Source organism: Podarcis bocagei (genome assembly GCF_964188305.1).
Source record: "Podarcis bocagei genome assembly, chromosome: 1".
In the NCBI taxonomy this organism is placed as follows: Eukaryota; Metazoa; Chordata; class Lepidosauria; order Squamata; family Lacertidae; genus Podarcis; species Podarcis bocagei.
This window is the reverse complement of record NC_138125.1, coordinates 114,535,919-114,560,695: the sequence shown is the minus strand read 5'-3', so window position 1 is coordinate 114,560,695 and position 24,777 is coordinate 114,535,919. Positions and strand designations below refer to the sequence as shown.

At 41.6% G+C, this 24,777-nt stretch overlaps 1 protein-coding gene across 2 annotated transcripts; it reads right to left on the bottom strand.

The window, feature by feature from the left end:
- Positions 1-897: 897 nt before the first annotated feature.
- On the bottom strand, positions 898-24,666 carry PPIG (peptidylprolyl isomerase G). 2 transcript variants are annotated; one of them, XM_081175700.1, is made up of 13 exons: positions 24,351-24,666; positions 15,094-15,172; positions 14,892-14,966; positions 13,647-13,754; positions 12,545-12,589; positions 11,238-11,325; positions 8,343-8,372; positions 8,089-8,228; positions 6,378-6,582; positions 4,678-4,845; positions 3,510-3,594; positions 2,633-2,769; positions 898-2,187 (listed from the first exon to the last, which is right to left on the bottom strand). In XM_081175700.1, the coding sequence occupies exons 2-13, from the start codon at positions 15,152-15,154 to the stop codon at positions 1,062-1,064; spliced, it is 2,268 nt and encodes a 755-aa protein (XP_081031826.1). In that variant the 5' UTR covers positions 15,155-15,172; positions 24,351-24,666; the 3' UTR covers positions 898-1,061. The 2 variants fall into 2 exon arrangements, with proteins under 2 accessions (XP_081031826.1, XP_081031827.1); XM_081175701.1 differs by lacking the exon at positions 24,351-24,666 and adding an exon at positions 20,238-20,370.
- Between the last annotated feature and the right edge of the window lie 111 nt (positions 24,667-24,777).

Genomic DNA, 24,777 nt, shown 5'->3' with positions numbered 1-24,777 from the left:
ACTTTTCAACATCTGCTAGAAAAATGGAAGCAGAAACAGCAGTTGCAGCACAAGCTATAGAAAAAGGACTGCTTCCCCTTCATCATTTTCATTTCTTCAGGCAGAAGAAAAGTTAAGACATACGGTGCACGTTTTAAACTTACACATCCAAGCTACTGAGGATGTACTCTACACAACGTCCAGAACAAATGCTGGGTCCCAACAAACTATCATTAACAGGACAAATATGGCTACTGGAGAGTTAGAAAATTGGGAATCCTACTTATAAATACAGTTGCACTCTGACTTTCTATCTAGAAGAATGTTTTCCCCTTTAGACAAAGCATGCAGAATTCAATCTTCTACAAGAGACATAATACAGTAACACAGCATACAAAATGCACTGCTACAGGGAAGCCTGAATCAAAAATAAAACGGAGGTTACCCAGAAGCATATAAAGATTACCATTTCCGAAAGAACTGCTTCTGCTGAAAATATTTCATCCATAATAAATGGTTGTTCCAAAGACCAAAGGGATTTATGGTTTGTTTGTTTTTCCTTAATGGCAACAGCAGTATAGCATTTTGGGCAAACCGATACCTTCACTTCAAATTGCAGAATATCGTTCCTCCTTCCACATCTCTATTATACACTAGCTGTCTCCTTATTGTAGTCCTGTAATGTTAACATATTATTATTTATTAACATGAACGTAACAGCAATTCTCTGAGACATGAGTAGGCAGATTTCTACTGGTTAAAATAAATTTAATTTATTTTCAGCCCAACCAGTTTCTTTGTAGTGAGTCATCTAAATTAAAATGTAAATGCAATACAATGTTTCCTTCTGATAACACAGAAGCAGGATACATAAACTCTGAAATATTAAAACACAGCACACCATATTACACATAAAACTTGTTTTTCCATTTCAAGTTTATTAAAACTTTAGCAGTACAAATGATCCAGGCTGTGGATTATCAAAAGACCAAACAGAAGTCCACATTAAAAAACAAAAAAAAAATGTTCCCCAACATGTCTCTAGAACCTGGAGGCAGAATGGAAACATCAAGTTCATCAAATTATCCATGTCTGTCTTCATCAGTCCCAGCACTCGATTCATGATCAGATTTTTTATCTTTACCACGGGCACGATCTCGCTCCTGATTCTTAGATTTTTGGTTGACCTCTTTTTCTTTTGAGGACCGGGACCTGTCTTTTTCCTTTTCCTTACTCCTGCGTGAAGATGATCTTTTCGATTCCCTGTCCTTGCTGCTTCGTCTTTTCTTTGAATCAGGACTTCTATCCTGATCTCTACTGGACTTTTTGCTCTTATTGTTCTCTGAGCTACTACTGTCGCGGCTTTTAGAACGCCTTCTTTTTTCAGCATCATCTTTTTTGTGAGAACTTCTGTGCTCTTGATTCCTATGCCGGTCCTTACTTCGACTTTTCTCCCTCTCAGAGCTCTGTGACTCCTTCCTCCTTTTGTTTTCTTTGCCTTTAGATCTTTCTGGTGTGCCTTTTCTGTCTCTACTTCTTGATCTTCCCCTTCTTTTTATTTCTCTATCTTTGTGTTTTGAATAATCTTTACTTCTGCTGCGGTCTCGTTCTTTACTTTGGGACCTGGCTCTTTTCCCTCTGTCTCCACTTTTGCTTCGCTCTCTGGTCTTACTATTTGAGCTGTGTTTGCTTTTAGATGGTTCACGTTCTCTGCTCTTTGACTTTGTATGCTTTTCCGTATCTTTACTTTTAGTATGATTCTGACCATTAGTTTTAGACCCTCCTCTTTTATTTTTCTCTTTACTTCTGCTCCTTTCTCTTCCTCGAAAATCATTGGATTTCTCTTTGTCTTTCTCTTTCTCATAGTCCCTCTCTTTGCTTCCTGATCTCACTTTCTTTTCTTCATGTTTGCTGAGTTTTGAGTCCCTCTCCTTACTTTTTGACACCTCTTTGCTTTTGCTCTGACTTTTGGATCGAGCCCTTTTTTTGGCTTTGCTTTTGTTATGCTTGTCTTTGTCCTCCTTCTCAGAATTCCTCCTTGTCTCTCTGTCTTTACTACTAGATTTGTGGTCTTTTGATTTCTTTTCTTTTCCTTCCCTCCTATTTGGGCTCTCAGAAATTTGCCTGTGGTCAGATGCTTTCCTTTCTTTTCCTCTTCCTGGGCTTTTTTGATTTGCAGCATCCTTCTTGTTCTCATTAACTTCACCCCTGGGGAAAACATACCATATATATATATATATATTTCTGCATTTTGTTATGAAAAGGTGAGAACTAGAAAGGTCAAAAGAGGAAATGCCATATCAGTGACTGAAGCTGAATCTGCATTACAATCACAATTATTCTTTATAGTTGTTTCACATATCTCTGCTGGCTACAAACTGAAGGAAATTCAAGGTGAAAAAGTAACTTATTGTAATTTGTGCATGTTCAAGTCATGCACGTGTGCTGACATGCGTACCGTTTTCAGCAACAAAAGGGGGTGGGGCGGAATGGGCGGGCTTATACATGTCCCACTTAGATGCCTTGGAACACAACCCCTGAATATATAAGGAGTTGCTTGTACTTAGTATATGCTCTATTGTATACACACTGAAACTGGAAAAGATGTATGTAAGAGTCAAAAAGTAATGCAAATTCTATGACTACATCTTACTTATCTCCCTTTATCCATCTTTCTCCACTTGATATTCTCATTCTTTGAGCTCTTTGCATTTCTTGTCTCCAGTGTGGTGGAGTCTCACTGCGCCTAAAACGATCTCGTGACCTGGATCTTGAAGGTGTTCGGTAGCGCTTTGAAAACAGAAAAAGTTAGATAAAAAATGTGTACCAGTATGCTAAAAACACATTACTTTACCAAAAGGAAAAGAAAAGTTTAAGTTTAAAAGCAAAACAGTCACTCTGAGAATTGCATAATTTTGGCTACATCAGGCTCCTATCATTCAATCCCAACAAGAGTTATGAGATTTTAAATGTTCTTAAGCCAGGCCAGGAGCAAATTTAGGCCTGTGCTTACAATAATAGCTTATGCTATTCAGTGAAACAGATCTCCTGTTACCCACATAGGTGCAAATAACCTCAGAAAATGAATACTGCATAGAGAGGAGCAAAGGAATGCAAGAGTAATTCTTTCAGATAAAAGAAAGCAGAGAAACCCGTAAGTAATATATTTAAGTCAAAACTGACAAAAGACACTTTGCTCTATGTGTCTAAGACCTGCTCGTCTTAAAATGCTGTTGAGTTGGTGGGCAGCTTACTGGAATTCAAAACAAAAGCTTGCAAAAATTCGCTCTTTCATTAAATAACTAGTAGCAGCATTCAGGGTTGGTGGACTCTTGTGTCTGTGGGAGACATAATAATAGATACGCTACACAGCTCTTCCATTCATCCCCAAAATGCTCCTCTCCAAAACCTCTTCAGTGTATCCATAAAAAAGGAACAATTACTCTTAAATGTTGTTATGGAACAAGATCACTGTATTACAGGGTAAAAACTGTCAAAATGCACAGACTAAATCACAAGAAAGCACATACCCGTGGTCCTCTTCCTTTAATTTTTCGTCCAGATCTAGTCACTAACAACCTTCTCTGATATGTTGATTGACAGTTTGATGGGTTACTAGAAAGGAGGAAAAAGACATCACTGTAGTTCTGGGATGGTTCTAAAGATGACTCTAGTGCATGCTCTAGTTATCTCCTGCTTGGACTACTGCAATGCGCTCTACGTGAGGTTACCTTTGAAGGTGACTCGGAAACTGCAATTAATCCAGAATGTGGCAGCTAGACTGGTGACTGGGAGTGGCTGCCGAGACCATTTAACACCAGTCCTGAAATATCTTCATTGGCTCCCAGTATGTTTCTGAGCCCAATTCAAAGTGTTGGTGTTAACCTTTAAAGCCCTAAACGGCCTTGGTCCTCTATACCTGAAGGAGCGTCTCCACCCCCATCATCTAGCCCGGACACTGAGGTCCAGCGCCGAGGGCCTTCTGGCGGTGGCGCCTGCCCTGTGGAACGCCCTCCCAGCAGATGTCAAGGCAATAAAAAACTATTTTACTTTTAAAAGACAACTAAAGGCAGCCCTGTTTAGGGAAGTTTTTAATGTCTGATGCTGTATTGTTTTTAATATTCGATTGGAAGCCACCCAAAGTGACTGGGGAAACCCAGCCAGATGGGCGGGGTATAAATAAATAAATAATTCATTTCTTCTATTATTATGTATTTCTGAAGCTCTATCAAACTGTACGTTTCCACAAACAGTCTGCTAAATATTCACTTCATGGCAAAAGATTCAAAAGCACAACTGTGAGGATTAAAAAGACAGTGGGTAAAAGCCAACTGTGGTCATCTACCAGTTGAAGTAACAGATTACTCTTCCTGCACCACCCAAATTTTCTTTAGAGGGTTGGGGGTGGGGAGAGGAACAGGAAGTCTGCTTGCATGATATAGGACAACCTTACCAAAAATTGATTTCAAAACACCTCCATCCTAAGGAAATCTCACTGAAATCATTGGCGGTAGGCCTGAGAAGATTACTGTCTTTTTTTCTTGCAAAATTCATTTAATAGATCCCATTGCAGTTAAGCATGTGTACACAGTGTGCCAGTACACAGTAAATAACCAAAGTCAACATCAAGGTAATTCACATGGACCACAGCTTGGGGCTTACTCATAAGTATGCAGTTATGATCAAGTACAACTTTACCTCTCCCTTTCCTTCTCTCTGCTCTTGGTCTCTTTTTCCTTTTCATCCACTTTAGGAGGACTTTTTCTCATAAGGAATCTGTTTTCTGGTACAGGAGGAATCTCTTCAGGACGGACTGTGGAAAGTGGCTGTGATTCAGGATTTTCTGTTTCACTTTCACTGGCTGAGCTTCATTGATAAGAGAACAAAAGTTATATGCATCTGTTTTAAATGTTACATATGTTTCTTTTGCAATTCGCATATGCCAAAACAGGAACTTCAAATGCACTATTTTTAAGAAACTATTGTTGAAGATGAAACAAAGGTATTTAATATGTGTTCTGCCAAAATAAAATAAAGTCGAGACTTCAAAGGTAAAAATCTATTTGCACTGGGTTTATATTCAAAATATATCCCTTCTTTAAGCTAAATCCTTTCCCCAAATACCTGTAGTAAAACAAAGAAAAGGAAATGTCACTGTCATGAGGCTGACTCTGTGGCAGCACCTCACCCATCTAACCATGCCTGCATGGTTGAACCTAAGCTAGTAACTACAGTAGGGGTAGGGAACCTCTGGCCTGCAGGCCAAGGCTGGCCCCCCAGGAGGTTGGCCCATAAAGCTAGCTTCCCCAAACTATGTCCACCTATCCATCAGCTCACATGAATAGATTCTGTCAGGTGATGGGTGGGATTCAATCCTGCAGGGATCTGCTTTGCAAACATGTTCTCTGTGCTCCCAGAGCATACCCCTGCAGCAAGCAAGACTGTACTCTCTGTTCACCAGTCGTTCCCTACAAGCCCTTTTGTAAACAGTCCTGCCCTGCTTTAAATCTCCAAAAATCGGAGGTATAAATAGCAGTGTGGGGTTGTTTGCAAAAGGGCTTTCAAACAGCCTCATGCTGCTCTTTGAATCAGGGCTTCATAGCACAACACCATCTATACTGAAAGAAGCAGACTAAAGGCTTGTTTTATTGTATTTTTAATATTTTATTGGAAGCCACCCAGAGTGGCTGGGGAAACCCAGCCAGATGGGCGGGGTATAAATAATAAATTATTATTATTAAAAATGTGGTGTAGAGATAAGAATCTGGCATGCCAGATAGAAAAAATACCCCACCACGAAAGAAAAAAACTGCTTACAGAGGGAAAAGATTATTGTTGCCTGGAAATACTTAATTCTGTAGCAATGATAAAACTAAGGGAACATGGATATTAGTGCCTGGATTAGAGAGCACATGAACTGTAGGCAAGATAGGCTCTGAGCTTTCTAAAGGAAGTGCTGGATAAAAGTATAAGTATTTCTGACAGGACTATATAAACAATAAAAAGTTAAGTCCTTCACAAGAGTAAACAAACAAAATAAAACATCCTGGTTGCCTGTTGTTTGTGATCCAATGTTGTGTCAACAAACATAGTATGGGGTGAGCTAATGTTGGGCAGATTTGTTCCACTGTAAAAAAAAATCAAAAACCCATTAAAACTAAATATTTCAGATTTCATTCTAAACTCCACCTGTACAGATATGCAAGAATTTTTATTTTGATGGAGAGCACGTTGGAGATTAACGAAAAACTATATTATTTTTGTAAGACATGAAAATGACATGGAAGAATGCACTACTGATTCTTCTGAGCCATTTTCATCTAACTGTAGCACATAGGTAGGTGTTGTTTTTTCAAGTTTCAAAAATAAATCTCTCCCCGCAGCCTGCCTGCATGTACCTCTTCTTGCTCTTCTTTTTCTTCTTCTTCTCTTTCTTATGTTTCTTGGAAATTTTTTTGTGCTTCTTTTTCTTTTTCTTTGTTTTTTCCCCAGAAGCACTTTCAGAATCAGATGATGAATCAGAAGAAGATTTTGAATCACTTGAACTTTCAGAATCGCTGGATGAGGATGATGACTTGCGTCTTTTCTTCTCTTCTTTCTTGGCTTTAAATTAAAGCAATAGACAAGCAGTTACCAAACAAAACCTTCAAAAGCTTAGGAGAACAGGCATGTTTTCACTGTGGGTTAGAATTCCATTTCTGTTGTGGCCACCCGCACATCCAGCAGGAGGGAATGCCGCAGCTGGGGTACCATTATAAAGAAGGGACTATCCCATGTTGTTACAGAATGAGCCACACTCGCAGGTGGCACAGTGAGAAGACTCTCCCCAACTTTACTCAGGCAACGTTTTTTAGTCTTTGTTCTTGGTCTTCCCTGGGGTCACCAAGCAAGAGGCCCACTAAAGCATGGAAGCTGGGTTAGGAGCAGGAACTCACTCAGCTCACAATGAAACAATTATCACAGCAGAAAAAGAGGGAGGTATCTGAATGCTTGGAGGAACTCCTCTAATTCTGCTGAGTAAACAAACCAGCCAAATGAGGGCTAAGCATACTCAGGAGCCATGGTTGGAAAAGCAGGAGAAAGAGAATAGAAGTGGCTGGATATATTGAAAGAAGCAGGCTGAAAGCTTCAAAATGTCGTCTATCAGCCTGAAAGCGTCAGAAGTGACTTGCTAAGAGCGGGAAAGGAGCACAGTAGGGGAAGGAGGAAGATAGAGGAACTGGAGCAAGAGACGACTGAGGAAGAACACATATATAAGGAAGGCACAAATAACCATCCCGTTGTTTGGATAGGTGATTTCAAGGCTCATATTTCCTGATACACATAAATCTCTGCAGGCAGGGATGGAAGAGAGTTGGCCATAGAAAACCAAAATTCTAATCTGTAATGGAGCTGGGCAAGAGAACAAGTGGTGAAAAGCCAATGATGGAGAAGTGAGAGGCATGGAGGAAGGAAGAAGACAACAAGGAAGATCTCCTAAGAAAACCCTCTAACTCTCAAGAGGAAATCTGAGCTATAATCCCCTGGGAAGGCATTTTTTCCTTCATGGGGAGACAAATTTTGTTGCAGGCCCCATTTGCTCCCTCCAACAGCAAAATAGGTGCCTATCAGTTTTGAAGCAAACCAGAGCCGCACACAGATGTTAGTGGCTTCTACATACAGAAGGGGCTCTGTAGGTGTTCAGAAATATATAGTTAGCAAATTGAAATAAAAAGCAAAGAAAAAAGCTCCCAACATGTTCAGTGATCTCCAGGAGCCGCAGAATTCAAAATGCTTGGAAACGGAGGGTGTGTGTGTTTTGCCTCCTTTAGTTCTTAACAACCTAAGCATTGTGATATAGGGCATAACGTGTTATATGCAGCTCTGATGAAGAACACACATCTTTGGGCATGGAGGCCAACTACAACATTTTGCTTCAAGCTCCACTTGTTATTTATTTAATATACTCTTTGTTACTCCTACTTTAATGACAACAATTTACAGAACCGAGATTCCCAGTTACCAATCTTCTGAGTTAGATCTGACACACCTCTTACAAAACTAGAAAAGATACAACCTTTAAAAACATTTTAATAAAAGAGACAACCTTTAAAAACATTTCACTCTTACCTTTGGATTTTTGGATTAGTTCGCCACAACTTAGTATTCGTACTTCAGCATAAGGTTTACTAGATGCATCTGTTTTCTGGTTTTCTATTTCTCTTACAACATCTTGACCCGAGATTACTTGTCCAAACACAACATGAAGCCTAAATGATTAAAGCTTAATTTTAAAAGCTGACTAGTATCTATGTCACACTGAAATTTTTAAGTAGCTATCCAATTAACTTTTCCAAATGCAAGTAAGATACAAGGGCACTTACCCATCAAGATGAGGGGTAGGTTTGGTTGTTCTTTTGATTACGTCAAGGGAAAGAATGACAAAATATAGTATTAGTATTACGGAGATAAACTTGTATTAAGCCATAAATGAGAAGATATAAGCAGATTCAGGAGGCATTAAACTGTAGTTCAAATATCAATGCATTACGAAGTTGCAAACTTTAATAGTATCTTAAATTTGAAGAAGTGTTACAAATGTATGTGGGTTACAGTATTCAATCCCCCTCACCTCATGTTTCAGCCAATTCTCACTACAGTGGTACCTTGGTTTACAAACAGCCTAGTATACAACCATTTTGGATTACGACTAATTACAACCTGGAAATGAGTGCTCCGGGTTGCGTTGTTGGTTTTTTTTGGGTATACAACGGGCCCTGGCTGCAGGAGGCCTTTGTATGTGCCACCTGCGCTGCCCGGATCGGGCCTCCTGTCTCCCTAAGTGGCACCACGCTGTGGGGCTAGGCCTCATCACCAGCACTGTTGAGATCGGGCCTCCCTAAGTGGTGCCACGCTGCGGGGCTAGGCCTCGCCACCGCTGCCTGGATTGGGCCTCCGCCTTTTTTCCTTCCATATCTTCCCTTTCGCCGTTCATCTGAGCCCCCCCCCCCCGATCGTAATTTAAGCCTTTTTCCCTCCTGCGTTTTCCCTTTCGCCATTCATCTGAGCCCCCCCCCCATCGTAATTTAAGCCTTTTCCCTCCTGTTTCTGTCCTTGCGCCTCTCATCTGAGTCCCCCGCAATCGTAATTAAGTCCTTTTTCTTCCCACGTCTGTCCTTTCGCCGTTTATCTGAGTTCCCCATCATAATTAAGCCTTTTCCCCACCCCCTTCTGCCCTTGCGCCGCTCATCTGAGCCCCCCCCCCCGGTAATGAGGCCTTCCGTTTCTGATTGCAGTGTTCTGAGGTGATATTTGGTGCGTTTGTTTTTGCTATTTTTTGTTTTTGTTTGTGTGGCTTTTTCATTTGTGTGTCTGTGGATTGTTTTTTGTTTATGATTGAGTGAGTGAGTACGGAAAGCCCCCCATCCAAACAATGACTATCATCAGTGCAGGTAAGGAAAAAAAATAATTTTCATTTTTATCATCTACAATACTGTTTTATTTATTTCCTAGTACAGTACATTGATTATTGCTTTCATTATATGGATCAATAGCCTCAATAGATAGTAAAATTCCTGCGAAATTTCTGTTTTAGGGGTTGCTTTTCATCGTCTGGAACGGATCAATCCATTTTCCATTACTTTCTATGGGAAAGCACGCCTTGGTTTAAGTGCGCTTTGGTTTAAGACCAGACTTCCAGAATGGATTAAGGTTGTAAACCAAGGTACCACTGTACCAGAGATGGGAACACTGAGGTTTTATTACAAACAAGGAGTATATAAATGTTGTGAAATAAAAAACAAAACAAAAATATGTCCAGATGTTCCTGCATAAAAGTGTGCCCCCACAAAAAAAAAATATGTCAGGAAAATATCTAACTAGAACCCTTTTGTCTATCATCTAGTTTTCTTTTTGAAGGGAATATTTTGCAAGAAGAAACATCCAGTGATGTGAGCCCTCACTTGTAGTCAGAAGTGATAGTTTACACACAAGTTCATCACCTTGCTGAAAATTTAGCCTCCTCCCACCAAAAAAAAAACCCACAAAAATAAATAAATCCCAGAGGACATGCTGCCAACCTTCAGAAGTATGATCCTCCTGGTGTGTTGTTGAAATTATACCCCTAATACATAAATTTTATTTATGATCAAGCAAATGGATGTTTTGAGTATACATTTATTTCAGAAAAGGTAACTTAGTTTATAAGGACTATACTAATAAGTCAACGTTTATAACTATTCCTCTAAAAGCAAGTAACTGACCAACTAAGGTGGCACAGAAAAAGGGTTGACAAGGCAAAAAGGAAAAACAGGGAACCACAGGCAGGCAGAGGAGGGCAGAGAAAGATAACATTTCTGAAGGTACAGTGCCCAATATGTTACCCTACCTACAACTCCATTTAACTGAATCTGGTAAACCCAAGGCTGACTCTGTATTGAAGTTTATTGAAGAAAAAAAATATTTAATATTTTCATTGCAAAGACTTGTCTCTTTCTGCTGTCTGAGCAATTCTGTGCAGAAACTATTTCACTCCTGAAATGAGGAGAGTGTAGGGCTCAAGTCTGCACCCTTCCTTCCTCCACACTAAGGGCATACACTGATGAGTAAACCAGGGATATGCTACCTACTATCCACACACAGAGGCTGAGAATAGAACATACAAATCACAAGCCTGTTTCTTATTTAACCACATACAGCACCTTGGTGTTAAGAGTAGCATCTGAAATGGCCCTTTATTACTCTTCAGTAAGGCTTGGTGTAACTAAAACATAGCTTGCTCTGACAGATTTAAAAATATCATACTAAACGAACACTACCACTTGCAGCCTACTTATATTCTGCAATGGCCACTGGCTACATACAGAAGTCTTGACTATAAACTCATGTTCAGCTTTTCATCAAGAAAACACACGGCAGAGTACATTCCGACTGCCAATAGTCTACCATCCAGGCAATGATTAGGCCCATACCTCTTAGCTTCAATATTGGTAAAGAACCAGGTGTTTCCATATGTTAGGAGATAGTGATAACTACTCCCAAGTTAATCCTGATTCTAAACACAGCAGGGCTAAATAGTCAAACTTATCCCATATAATCTTTTATTTGCTACCTCCAATACACATTTAAGAGCAAGTTAAGTTTGATATCTTTTAAAAGTAGTCATGCTTTCTAAATGGAAAAGGAGTTAGCTGTTTCACCTGTTCCAAGCTCTAAAATGTAAACTGTAAGGACTACCATCCCAATGCTGAAGAAACACAGTGGAGCTGCATGATACTTACATAAAAAACTGTGAACCATTTGTATCTTTCCCTCTGTTGGCCATTGAAAGGAGAAATTCTTTGTTGTGCTTTACAGCAAAGCTTTCATCTAGAGAAAGCGTTCCAATTACTTCAAAATTCCAAGTATGACCTTGCATTGGCATTTCTTTAGAATTTCAAATTAGGATTGTCAAACTGCACAAATGTATCATTGTAGTGCCAAACAGCATTCAAATAGATAAAAATAAAGACAGAGGTATACAGTATAATTCTCAGTCTAATGCACAAAAATGTAAATACTATTTACATATAGACTCAAATATATGTCAAGACCATTATATAAGATATAAATGTATAAGTGAAACTGTCTCTTGATATTCAGTACAGCTGCTTAGTAAGACCAGTGCATTTTAAATTCATCCCAATTAGCACAAGCAAACCAGTGTGTTTTTGTGCAAAGGAGCTCACTGCATGTCATTTATAAAAGTGTAAAAAGTGACAGAAATAATGTGGGGAAAGAAAGCTTGTAATAAACAGACAAAAACAAATTTAAAAACACCTATGTACAAGGTGGGCAATTTTGAAATTTAAAACTAAACGTAACAGAAATTCTGTTTATTTGTGCAAATGCAGTCTTGTGCAATAGACTTGCTTATAACAGCTCTGAACCATAATAGCTTGATAGTCATGAAAACTTGAAATAAAAGTATTTTAATTGTCATCACACAATTCAAGTTTTCTAAATCATAAACTGAACTGGTTGGCCAGTAAGCATCAACAAACAGCTACCTTGCAAAGGCAAAGTGTAAGACCCCATTCACTAGCCTGCTTGGGCCAACTGCTACTTAGCATTAATCTCTCAGCCAGACTGTCCAGTCATCTTAAAGATCAGTCTGATGACTGGGATGAAGTTCTATTTTCTCTCTTAGGATAATGAAGTGTAAGTAAGATTGAATGGAGGGTTGTTTTGGTTAGTCACCATCAATGAGATGGTGAAGGGTGGGTAAAGGGGAAGAGAAGTTAGATGAATATGAGATACAGAGGTATCAAGCTTCTTAATAAGAGAACTACCACCTCAATAGAAAAAAGAGGAGATCCATTTGGGTAGAAGAGGAGATGTAAGACAGGGAATTGTAATAATAATTATAATTCCTGAAAATTTTACAACAGCACTCTGAATCCCTAGGATAGGGCACTCTATGACCTGTAATAAATAAATTTGCCAGCAGTTTTGGGGCCGAAAAATGCAGTTTGCCTAATATACATATTCTTAAACCAATGATTGTGACTGGGAGTTGCAGGCTAACCTGATAAAAGACTATGCTTACCTTCAAAAAAGCCACCATAAATTGATTCTCCTCCTCTCCCATTTCCTTGTATTAAAAGAAAAATGTTATTACAAATGAGAATGGGACAATGGGATCTTACCATTAGGGATTCTTTACTGATGAGTGATTGGAGCCAGTCAAAGAGGGTTACATCATATCCTATTAGCTGAGACAGGAAAACTCTATTGCATATATGCATGCTATCTCCTCCCATTTCAAGAGTGCCTTGAGTTTCCTTTAAATTTAATAACAACAACATCAACTACCTGACCTACAAGAACCACCAGGTTCCAGGGTGGGTTATAACCATGTAAAATTCAGAATTAAGAACAGTTGAAACAGATTCATTGCAGGGTATAGGGTAGGTCTGTGACTGGCTCCAGAGCCCACCAGAAAAATAACAAATGTGTATCATATAAATTCAAGGTTAAAGCTATCACAGAAAAAAATCTTACTAAAGGGAACCTAAATTTTGATGGAGCTACACAAATCTTAAGATAGACTTTAATGAAGCAGAATGAGGCTATTCCACATTTTCTTTAAATTTCTGTTAGTAAATCTAGTTGTTTTTAAGAAAATGCATGGGGATTTGTCATGTTCATTATAAAAGCACTTGGCTTCAAGAAATTACGAAAATGCATTCTTGAAACACATTTCCATTTAATAGCCCTGTCCGATGCCTCATGTGCATCTCACTGAGATTTATTCGTGAATGTGGCCCTCTTGTGGCTTCTTCCTCCCCACACCCAACCTCTGTAGGACATCCACATAAATCAAACAAGTCATGCTAAGTATTGCTGTGTCATCTGAATACAGACTGCGGTTTGTCTAAAAGACACAAACCACAGCCTGACGAAGCATTGGGGGGGGGGGCATGTAAGAGGCCATGTGCCAGCAAGGGGAGATGGGACACATTTACCATTAAATCATGGCTGAAGACAAGCTAAGTGACATGCAAACCAGAGCATTCTATCCTGACAGAGAAGCTGCAATATCAAGTGCTTTATTCAGGAGGAAGAGAGCATGACCATTCAAATAATAACTTCATACACATTTGTATACTCGGCAAATACTATTTGATATCATTTAGCCAATGTCATACCTTCACTGAAGTCACCTCCTTGGATCATAAAATCTTTTACAACTCTGTGAAACAAACAACTCTTGTAATGTAATGGCTTCTGAGTTGATTTTCCTGTACCTTTTTCACCTGCGGGGGGGAGGAAAGTTAACCCATTAGCTTTAAATGGAGAACCCCTCAGGCACAACAGAAATCAGCTGGAAATCAGCTCTTGATCTATCTGACTTGGACATTCTACTTGTTGAAGCCTATAAAAGAAAAAGAAATTGCAATACAGTACCAACAGAAAGGAACCCCCTTATTGACTACATTTAACTCAAATCATAAGGACACTGAAAATAAATACTGTGGGTTGCATCCAAAGTAGCACTATGTCATGGTCCTGTCAGCATAAGGATGCCTGCTTTTGCAACAGGACTTCCACCTGCTTCTCACAAGCTTTAATGACTGTGCAATGTGGGGAACTGTGGTAGGTACTTTTTTGCATCCTTCCATAAACCACACCTGGCAAAATCCCCTCTTCTACACAATTGCTGAAGCTATAGGAGCCCTGTCCATTTCTATATCTGGTGGTACCAGTGGTACGTTGAGTATGATCCACTTGTGTGTCCAATGCAGCAGTTCAAACCCCCAAAGGCAGAAAACAGTCTTCAATTCCAACTTCACCATCCTCATCAATGTACTGTGTCAAGCTGTGTTGCTTTACACTCAAGTTCATGGATGGCAAGAGTCAATAAATCATCAAGTGAAGAGTGACACATATAACCCCTGCCCTTCTTTAGGCTTGGAAGAAGGCAGCAATTTTCCCTATCCTGGCACTAAGCTTGAGAAGCAGTTCAGTGCATGATTAAGGAAGAGCCAAGTCAGTAGCGCTCATAAATTTGGGCTGGCTATGAAAGCCAGCCAAAATTTGTAGAACTATGATGGATTAATTAATTCTGCATATATGAATTTATACCAAAATATAGAAAATCGTGTATGAAAATGTATCTTCATTTTCAGTACACAAAGAAACGAACATCAAAGTCATTCATTTCATATTTTATTACCAGGATTTTCTTGGTATACCATTTGGAGCAGTGTTCCCCAACCTTGGGTCTCCAGCTGTTTTTGGACTACAACTCCCATCATCCCTTGCTAACAAGACCAGTGGTCAGGGATGATGGGAATTGCAGTCCGAAAACAGCTGGAGACCCAAGGTTGGGGAACACTGATTTGGAGGAACCAGGAACAATTCAAATTATTCAAGTGAGGAAATATACAAACCTGTACAAAGGCAGCGAAAGTTCTCACATGTCTTTGGGCAAACATCTGAAAACAGCTCAAAGACAACTCTGCCAGCTAAAAGAAAAAGAATGAATGAATGAATAAGTCATCAATAAAGTAATGTCATCATGCTTAAGACGCACTTGTTTGAACTGGACATAGCTGTGTGTTATAGGGTTTAGGCAAGAAGCATCTCTCTTACCAGGTGTGTTGTTGATGGCTATGTCAAAAAAGCAACGAGGTCTCTGGCTTTTCACTCCCATGGCTTCAAATTTTGAAGACTGTTAACAAAGAAGCGAGTTCTATTAAATTTGAAGACTTTTAAAATGAAAAGTTCAAATATGAAACTCTAACGAACAATAAAAAATAGGGAAGAAAGTAGTCCATGTAGAGATAAAGCTATGCAAACAATGACAGTGATGAACACAAGTATATGGACTGTGATTGCTCTCAAGGACTTTGGAATGGTAGGCTACTGAGTATGGCAGACATGACAACATAGGGCAAGCTGAAACCAAGTGGCTCTCAACTCCAAAGTTCATACCATGTTGGGGATAAATTACAAGTAGAAGGATGATGGAAAAGAGTAGGGATGGGGCAGCAAATAAACACTTGGTGCCTCCTTGTCTCCTCCAAGTCATTCTTAGCTACTTATTCCAGAAATGTATCCCTCACCACCCAGCCAGCACCAATGCAATCAGAAACATTGCATGGCAGATATTCTAATAGATGGAGACAAGATGAGAGAGAGTAGCCATACGTTTCTAGCAATTTGATTTTCCGTTAAAACTTTCCAATAACCTGAACTGACTGGGATCTGAGTTACTATGTTTGTATGTTTATTTAGTAAACAGAAAATATTAGTAAACCATCTTAAGTTTTACATGCTGTATAACTATCCCAACATTTTCCGTTTTATGGGAAATATTTTGTTGAGGGGGGGGATTCAATAAAGCATGTTAAAGTGCTTTATTATATGTATCAACATCTGAAAAATTGCAATATTGAAAATGCCCAATTTTCAATAAAGGCTGTCCTTTATCATACTACCGTATTTTTCGCTCTATAAGACGCACCAGACCACAAGACGCACCTAGTTTTTGGAGGAGAAAAAAAATATTCTGAATCTCAGAAGCCAGAACAGCAAGAGGGATCGCTGCGCAGTGAAAGCAGCATTCCCTCTTGCTGTTCTGGCTTCTGGGATAGCTGCGCAGCCTGCATTCGCTCCATAAGACGCACACACATTTCCCCTTACTTTTTAGGAGGGAAAAAGTGAGTCTTATAGAGCAAAAAATACCGTAATTACTGTTATGAAACAATGCACTTTCATAAATAGGGGATAGTTTTTAAATGAATATAACATCTGACACTTCTACCCCACATCATTATCAGTACAACCCGAGTCTACACCCAATGTGAACAGCTGCACCTTCAAAGCACTGGAGCAACTACGAAATTTTAACTATAATTATTAAACTAGTGATAGATGCTAATAAATGCATTGGCCAGGCCAGCCTCATAGCCCGTGATCTCCCCTAATTTGGTCTTCCCTCCTTTCTCTTGCCTGCATTCATAGCTCTCAAGAGTTGATCCAATTATGCAAAGCAAAGGAGGTGCAGGAGGAAGAAGGCATTAGGATCTATGATTCAGAATCCAGCCACAAAGACTGAGACCCTACCAAACTTCCTAGCTTGCCTATGCTATTTGGAAGGGTCCATCCCTGCAGAGGTGGGTCCAGCATAGGCTTCATACTGCAGACTCACAGTAATGTTCAGAAAGTTATTTACTACTTAAGTATAATGCAAAAGGGAAACTGATAATGGAACATAAAACAATATAACATATTATGATGATGTCAGCCATCTTATTAAAAAGTATTAAGCATGAAGACCTTACTTAAATTAAGGTCTATAAAACTATGGGCTGGTTCAGATGTCAATGGTTCTAGTCCTACAAATTATACGTTTTTCTGGAACAGGAACAAGCAACAGGCTTGAGTGCTCCTTTTCCCTCATTTAACTGGTGTTAGAGAGCACATCCTGATTTGCAAACCCAGTTTCTCAGGACACTTAAATATGAAAAGACCAAAGATTACCTGCCCAATATAGGTGTCATTCCCCTCCTTTAACTGTTTTTATGTCACAATATGGCATGACAAGCTCTATTTGGCATGGTATTATTTGCCAAAATATCTGAGGGCAGCAGAACACAGAAGCTAAGGAATTTCCAGCGTGGACAGGTAACTTGATATTGGCTGAACATTGATGCTTATATGTCCTTTGGAAAATGCAAAACAGGAAAATTTAGGTTTTTAAAAGCAGATTACAGGAATTCGAAATACAAACTACAGTGGTGCCTCGCAAGACGAAATTAATTCGTTCCGCAAGTTTTTTCTTCTTGCGAGTTTTTCGTCTTGCGATGCACGGTTTCCCATAGGAATGCATTGAAAACCAATTAATGCGTTCCTATGGAAACCGCCTTCAGACCAGGTCCGGGGACAGTCTGTCTCCCGACCTCTTCTGAAGGCTGGGGGGGGGGAACAAGGGCTTTTCTTCCCACCCCCAGCATTTTAAAAAACCCGGGACAGCGGAGGACTTCTCCGCTGTCCGGGGCGATCTTAAAATGCTGGCGGGCGGCATTTTAAAATCGCCCGAGACAGCGGAGGACTTCTCCGCTGTCCGGGGCGATGTAAAAGCCCCTGGGAAGGCAGGCAGGGGGGACAAAGACTTTTGCCCCCCGCCCGCCTTCAGAAGAGGTCCTGGACCTCTTCTGAAGGCGGGCGGGGGGCGAAAGTCTTTGCTCCCCACCACCTGCCTTCCAAAGCTGTCCGGGACAGCGGAGAAAGGCGCTGCCTTTCTCCGCTCTCCCGGGAAGGCAGGCAGGGGGGAGCAAAGACTTTCGCCCCCCGCCCGCCTTCAGAAGAGGTCCTGGACCTCTTCTGAAGGCGGGCGGGGGGCAAAAGTCTCCCCCCCCGCCTGCCTTCAAAAGCCGTCCGGGACAGCGGAGAAACGCGCTGCCTTTCTCCGCTCTCCCGGGAAGGCAGGCAGGGGGGAAGCAAAGACTTTCGCCCCCCGCCCGCCTTCAGAAGAGGTCCTGGACCTCTTCTGAAGGCGGGCGGGGGGCGAAAGTCTTTGCTCCCCCCCGCCTGCCTTCAAAAGCCATCGGCGATAGCGGGAAGCGCTTCCCTGCTATCCCGGACTGCTTTTAAAATGCTGGCGGTGGGGAGCAAAGCCTTTCGGCCCCCGCCGGCCTTCCTGGACCTCTTCTGAAGGCCAGAGGGGGGGAAAGGCTTTGCTCCCCACCACCAGCATTTAAAAGAGGTCCCCGGAGATTTCCCTATGGGCTTTCGTCTTGCGAAGCAAGCCCATGGGGAAATTCGTCTTGCAAAGCGCCTCCAAAACAGAAAACCGTTTCATCTTGCGGGTTTTCCGTCTTGCGAGGCATTCGTCTTGCGAGGTACCACTGTAGCTACAGACCACAAACACAAATCTACCCTTCTTACATTTTATTTTTTCATTAGTCCGTTCATCAATTCACACTTCCTGAGATTTTTACTCTTTAAAGTTATAATGCAAGGAAACCAGAAATTAGGAGAAAATTTGGTCTTGACACCTTGTTAGAAGCATCTAAGAGTATACCAGCCACTTTCCACTACTAAAATGCACGACAGAGATGGCCCAGAGGGTGGCAACACAAGCATGGGCCTTTTCTGCAGTGGCTCCCCATTTCTGGAATGCTCTCCCCAGGAACATTCAGCTGACACCTTCATTATACACCTATAGGCACCAGGCAAAAACATTCCTCTTTAACCAGGCCTTTGGCTGATTGATCTCCAATGCCCTTTTAAATGTGTTGTTGAAGGGGGGATTATTGTTTTGTTTCTGTTCCTATTTTTATTATGTATTTTGTGTTTCTTATATTGTAATTTTATGTTGTGAACTGCCGAGAACTATGCTTATACAAATTTAATACACAGGACAAATAGTACAAGGGTTGCCAGAATAAGGAATGTGGCAGTCTCTTAAGAATTACAGTGGTACCTCGGGTTACAGACGCTTCAGGTTACAGACTCTGCTAAACCAGAAATAGTGCTTCGGGTTAAGAACTTTGCTTCAGGTTAAGTACAGAAATTGTGCAGCAACGGCGGGAGGCCCCATTAGCTAAAATGGTGCTTCAGGTTAAGAACAGTTTCAGATTAAGAACAGACCTCCAGAACGAATTAAGTTCTTAATCCGAGGTACCACTGTATATTACTGCCAGAGTGCAGTGGTTCATGCCATCTACATGCCTTGTTCCTCTTTCTCTCACTTCCTAGGCCTGATCACATGGCAGTTACACAATGCCAACTTTGCAGGCTCTCCACTTTATTTCAGAATTACAAACCACTTTTTCTGCTTTGGTGTGTATACAACTAGCATTAGAAAAATCACCACTTACACTGCCTTACTAAGCCCTAGTAGCACAGTACCCTTCAAGTTCCTCCAAGACATAGGGAAAACTGTGACCATTCTTTAACAATAATTTCTAGACAATTACAGTTAACTACATGATCTCTTGCAGATAATAAACAGCAAACCCTTAAGATACAAGCATTCTCTGAAAACACTACTCAAGTGTTGTTGCTTTTTAAAGGATTCATGTTCAAATTTAGATTTCTCTAAAACCCTTGAACCTAGGAGCTCTCTCCATGAAATACATAAATATTGTATTAAGGAAATCCAAGGTCTAGAATAAATTTTGCAACTTAAATTTTCAGACAATTTACTTGATATACACAACAGAATCCAACTGCCATATTGAAATTTCTATTTTGTAAATTGTGGTACTGAGCAGACAAGGGACAGTATAAGGTAATGAGGGGAGGACAGAGAAGTGTGTAGAACACTCATCTTTCTTGCTCTCTGATTACCAAAGGATTGATTAGAGTCAAATGATTAGATACATTTTCAAAATTTATCCCTTAGCCAGGAGTGCTAGGAAGTTTGCTCCTTTGAAACTGAAAGCCATGGACTGATTTTCATAAAGTGAGTTATTGTTTTATGAGACTATTATATGGAAGATGTTATGACTTTGCTATTAGGGATTGTTGTCTCAATGTTTCATGGTAGATAAGGAAACAAATACGAACTAATGCCCCTTGGTAGTTGATTGTTCACTGTGGGAAACCAAACGCACCAATCTCATAATAGCTGTAATTTATTATTCATGCTTACATATTCATGTTTGAATAAATGGATCCAACATGCTGAGAAGTCAAATTCTGTAAGGGATTCCAGATGTTCTCAATGTTCTTCACAATAAAGAAAAGCAGTCATGACTATGAGTTCCCCATACAGAAATACTAACCTAAGCATTGCTAGCAACTTTGCAAAGAGTGACAGATGGAAGGAACTTAGACGAAAGGCTAAGAACCATTTGAAAGCACAAGGCAGATGTTCCTTCAACAAACTGTTGTCTTTCGAGCTAACACTCCATCTCTGAGAGGCCTGTAGGGTGATCAGCAGCAAGGAGTTGCAGCATGTGGCACACCTACCTTTCCCTAGAGGTGAAATGCAAAACTGTATCAAGGCAGAGCTGTGTAGGTAGAACAATCCAAGCCCCTCTGTGCTGAGTGGTGGGGGGGGGGAGGTTTGGACCGGGCAGGACAGCAGGTGGAAAGCCAGGAAACAGCAACTAGAGGAAAGTCCCACACTGAGACCAATCACTGCCCCAGCTCTAATCTGCTTGTCCAACCCACCTTGTGCCCTGGTCATTGTAGTTGTTGGGCTGTACATTTAGCACAGAGCTTTCCAAAGTGTGTGTCACAACATGTTAGCGTGTTGGCTGCAGTGTGTCACGTGAACGAACCCTGTGCTCCTCCTGGGGCTGGAAAGGGGTTTGTTTAACCTCTGGTTTGCTAGTAAAATTGAATTACTGTCACAAAATGATGCATGTCTAAAAAGTGTGTCACCAACATGGATAGCTCTGATTTAGCAGTAGCCTCACCACTCCATAAATCCTGTTGGGCTGGGGAGAGGAGTTTGGATTATAAATTGCACCATCTCACAGCATGGATTTCAGTTGTGCCACACCTGCCAATAAGCTTATAGAAAAGAGTATGGGGAGAGGAAAGGATTCATTCAAAATCTACATCACAGAAGGGTCTGATCTGTTTAGCAGTCAAATAGACTACAGTGATGCCTCGCAAGACGAAAAGAATCCGTTCTGTGATTCTCTTCGTCTAGCGGTTTTTTCGTCTTGCGAAGCAAGCCCATTGACGGATTAGCGGATTAGCACTATTAGCGGCTTATCGGATCAGCTGATAAGCAGTTTAGCGGCTTAGAAAAGGGGGGAGGGGGAAAAACCCGCAGGAACTCGCAAGACATTTTCGTCTTGCGAAGCAAGCCCACAGGAGATTCGTTTTGCGAAGCACCTCCAAAACAGAAAAAAAACTTTCGTCTAGCGAGTTTTCCGTCTTGCGAGGCATTCGTCTTGTGGGGCACCACTGTACTGTGTTTACAGAAGTGTGGCCTGCACTCTATGAGGAAGTTTTCTTTTCCAAGGGTTAACTTTTAAATTCCCTGCACATCAGAACTGTATGCATCAGCATCAAGATTTACTGTAGCCACCAATATTAAACAGAGGAAAATAGATATCCTTGCTGTGAGTTTAGGCAACAAACCTATGCACATATGCATTGGAGTAAATCCTACTGAACTCAGTAGGACTTCCTTCCAAGTAAATATGCATAGGACTGGTTAGGTTGTTAGGTTGCTAAATGTGTATTCAGTGCAATCAGTAGGATTCTTTCCCTAGCAAACATGGCTTGGATAGGTAAGTTTGTAAACAATGGATTCCCCACAGTTCAGTCACCATTTTATGTGTGTGTGTGTGTGTGTGTAAATAATCAATGTAATACAATAAATAGCTCCTCAAACACAAGAGCAGGAAATCACTGATAAGTTACAGTATAATTGTTTAAAAACAAAAATATCATGATAACCAAATCTCTTTTTGTACCTCCGAGTTGGAGGTATAGGATATAAACTCCCAACATGCTGCATTTTTTTTCTCGATTTTCTGCATTTTTAAAGACTCAAATTTTGTGTTATTTACCCCGCTATGGCCAAGTTCCGTAAGTTCTTTTATCATTAGGTTAACTGGAGATTTTTTAGTCTTCTACTGTTGAGCTATGGCGATCTCAGCGGCTAGCCATCATTTTTCAATATTTAAGAAGTGCTCTGTTGGATCAGACTGAGAGCCCATCTAGATTTTAACAGTGGTCAGCTAGATGCCTCTGGAAAGCCAAGAAATATGGCATAAAAAGGGAGAAGAGTATCTTTAGCACATAATATTCAAAGCTATACAAGCAGACATGTGGTTTTCCTAGAAAATTTTGAATTGGACAATGTTCCTAGAAATTTCCTGAAAGGTTTTCCATTGCCATAAATTGAGAGAAACTTAATTTAACATGGTTAGCTGACAATTAAACAAAATTGTAAAAGTGTGTCATGATAACTTTACATGTGATATAAATATTTGAAAGGTTTTTCTAATAGCTAAAAATAGTTGAACTGAAATATTTACTGGGAGGATAAATAACATGCATTTAGCGAGGCTTATATTTTCTATTCAAACAAAAGCATAGCTTCACTTGAAAATTATTTCAATTACCGTAAAATACTTCCAAATATTTTAAGTCATGACACTGAAACATAATCACAGTCCCTTAGTTCCTTAAAGACAAAGTCCAAATACACCTTTTCTCATTGGAATATGCTCTGACCCTTGATGGTTTTAATGGCTCTTTTTTTATCTGTTCCAGTGCTTTTTGAGACAGGGCAATCAGAACTTCATATGGTATGCCAGTTATGGCTGGAATATGCACTATGGCAGGGGCTGGCAAGGTTTACCTTGCCTGGGCCGGTTCACTCCAGCGGAGATCCCTTCGTGGGCTGGATCGCCCGCGCACCCGCATTTTCCGGCGTCTGTGCAGACGTGATTTTCGGCACTATGGAAGCGAGTCCCCATGCCACACTGGTTTAGTGCAGCATGCCAGGACTCGCAGAGTGGGCAGCTTGGTTCAGGGGCAGCTCATGGCAGGTTAGATGACCCCCGTGGGCCTTAGGTTTCCAACCCCTGCACTATGGCAACAGAATTTTATTTTTTAGTCCCTTTCCTAATAATGTCCAACAGCCTACCTTTTTTCACTGCTTCCTCTGTTACAGTGTCCACCACTACCGCAAACCTCTTATAGCAGTCAGTCACAACCAATTAAGATCCCATCCATCAACTTTTATCTCTTCTTTCTTTCACCTTGGTGTGCATGATTTTACACTTACATTGAAACTCATTTGCCATTTTGCTGCCCCTTCACCACATATGGAGAGTCTACTGTGGCCTTCACCATCCTGAATAATTTGGGAGTCACCTGCCAACTTGGCTGTGATCATTTTGAATGACTTGAAATGCATCAGTCCCAACACACTTCTTCCTTCCATTGATAAAGGAACTTGGTGAGAAAGCAAGCCTTACAGATGTTTCTGGAAAGGCCTGTTCCCCTTACATTTCAGAATGCAGTTTCAGAAAGCAAAGCACATTAATCTGCTCCTTTATTTTACCATTGCATACATGTCACACTGCACATAACTTCTTTCCAAACAGAGACGAGCAAAGTGATCCAGTTCTCGAATAAAAGACCCCTACATTGTCAAATAGCCTGTGGTGTTTTGTTTTGTTTTTTAAACTTTGTGCTTTCTACTGGAGCCTGTCTACTATCAACCTGCATACATCATTTTGGGGCGGGGGCGGGGAGGAATCAGTACAGGTACAACAATATCACGTAGCTTTTTATCACACTTCGGAGTGTGCAAAATGTTTCCTTTGGGCCGTGAGTTTACTCGCCTATCCCTCCCCGTTCCTGTGCACGTTTATCCCGCGACTTCTTGCCCCTAGCTAAGGTATTATTTTTAAAGCCAACTGCCAGGCCACCTTCCTTTCCGCCGCCCCCCTTTAATTACAGGGACGTGAGCGCCCGCTTTCATTCATAACTATTTGCAACGGTTCTCGAAACCGCCTCCCGCGCGGCCTCCCAAGTTTGCCCACCCGAACCCAGTCCGCGTCTCCCGGAGATTGAATCGCGGGAAGACCCTCCACATTCAAGGCCTCGCGCTTCTCCCTCAAGTCATTCCCCGCCGATAAACTACCTCTCGTCTTCCCCCCCGCCTTCCCCAACGGCCCACCCGGGGACTTGTTGAGGGGGCGACACTCGGGCCGGCCGAGCCCTCTGCGGAGTCGGCCGTGAGGGAGCCTGCCCGCCCGCCCCTCGCGAGGCAGATTCAAATGGAGATAGAGGACCGAGCCCTCTCGCCTCCCGCGCCATTGCTCCCCTTTTCCCCCTCACCACGAGGCCCTTAAATATTCGCCGGCGGCGACGCCGCGGCCCCTCGGGCGGAGGAGAGCCTGGCTCAAGCCACTCACCCGCCCGCCCGCCGCCGCGCTTGCCCGCTCGGCCCGGAGTCTCCTTTCGCCGCCGTCGCCGCCGCGCTCTTCACCACCTCGCCGCCGCCATGTTAGGATCTGGTGCAGCACGGACTGCGTCAGTGGAGGAGGGGAGGGAAGCGGGGAAGCCTTGGAGCGGCGAGGGCGGGACGGGGCGCGAGCGAGCGAGGATGTCTGCCGAGGAGAGCGGGCTGGAGGGGAGCCCTCGGGTGCCAGGGCCCTCTCTCGACCTCTCCAGAAATTGGGGGGGGGGGACACGAAGATGGGAGGAAGATCAGATCTGTCCGACTCGCCGCCCCTTTTGGCGCGCACGCCCAAATCCCTTCCACCCTCCAGGCCGGAGCTCCAGCGCCTGCCCCTCTTCTCTGGGGATATAGAGAAGGAAGGGAAGAGACAACCAAACGGA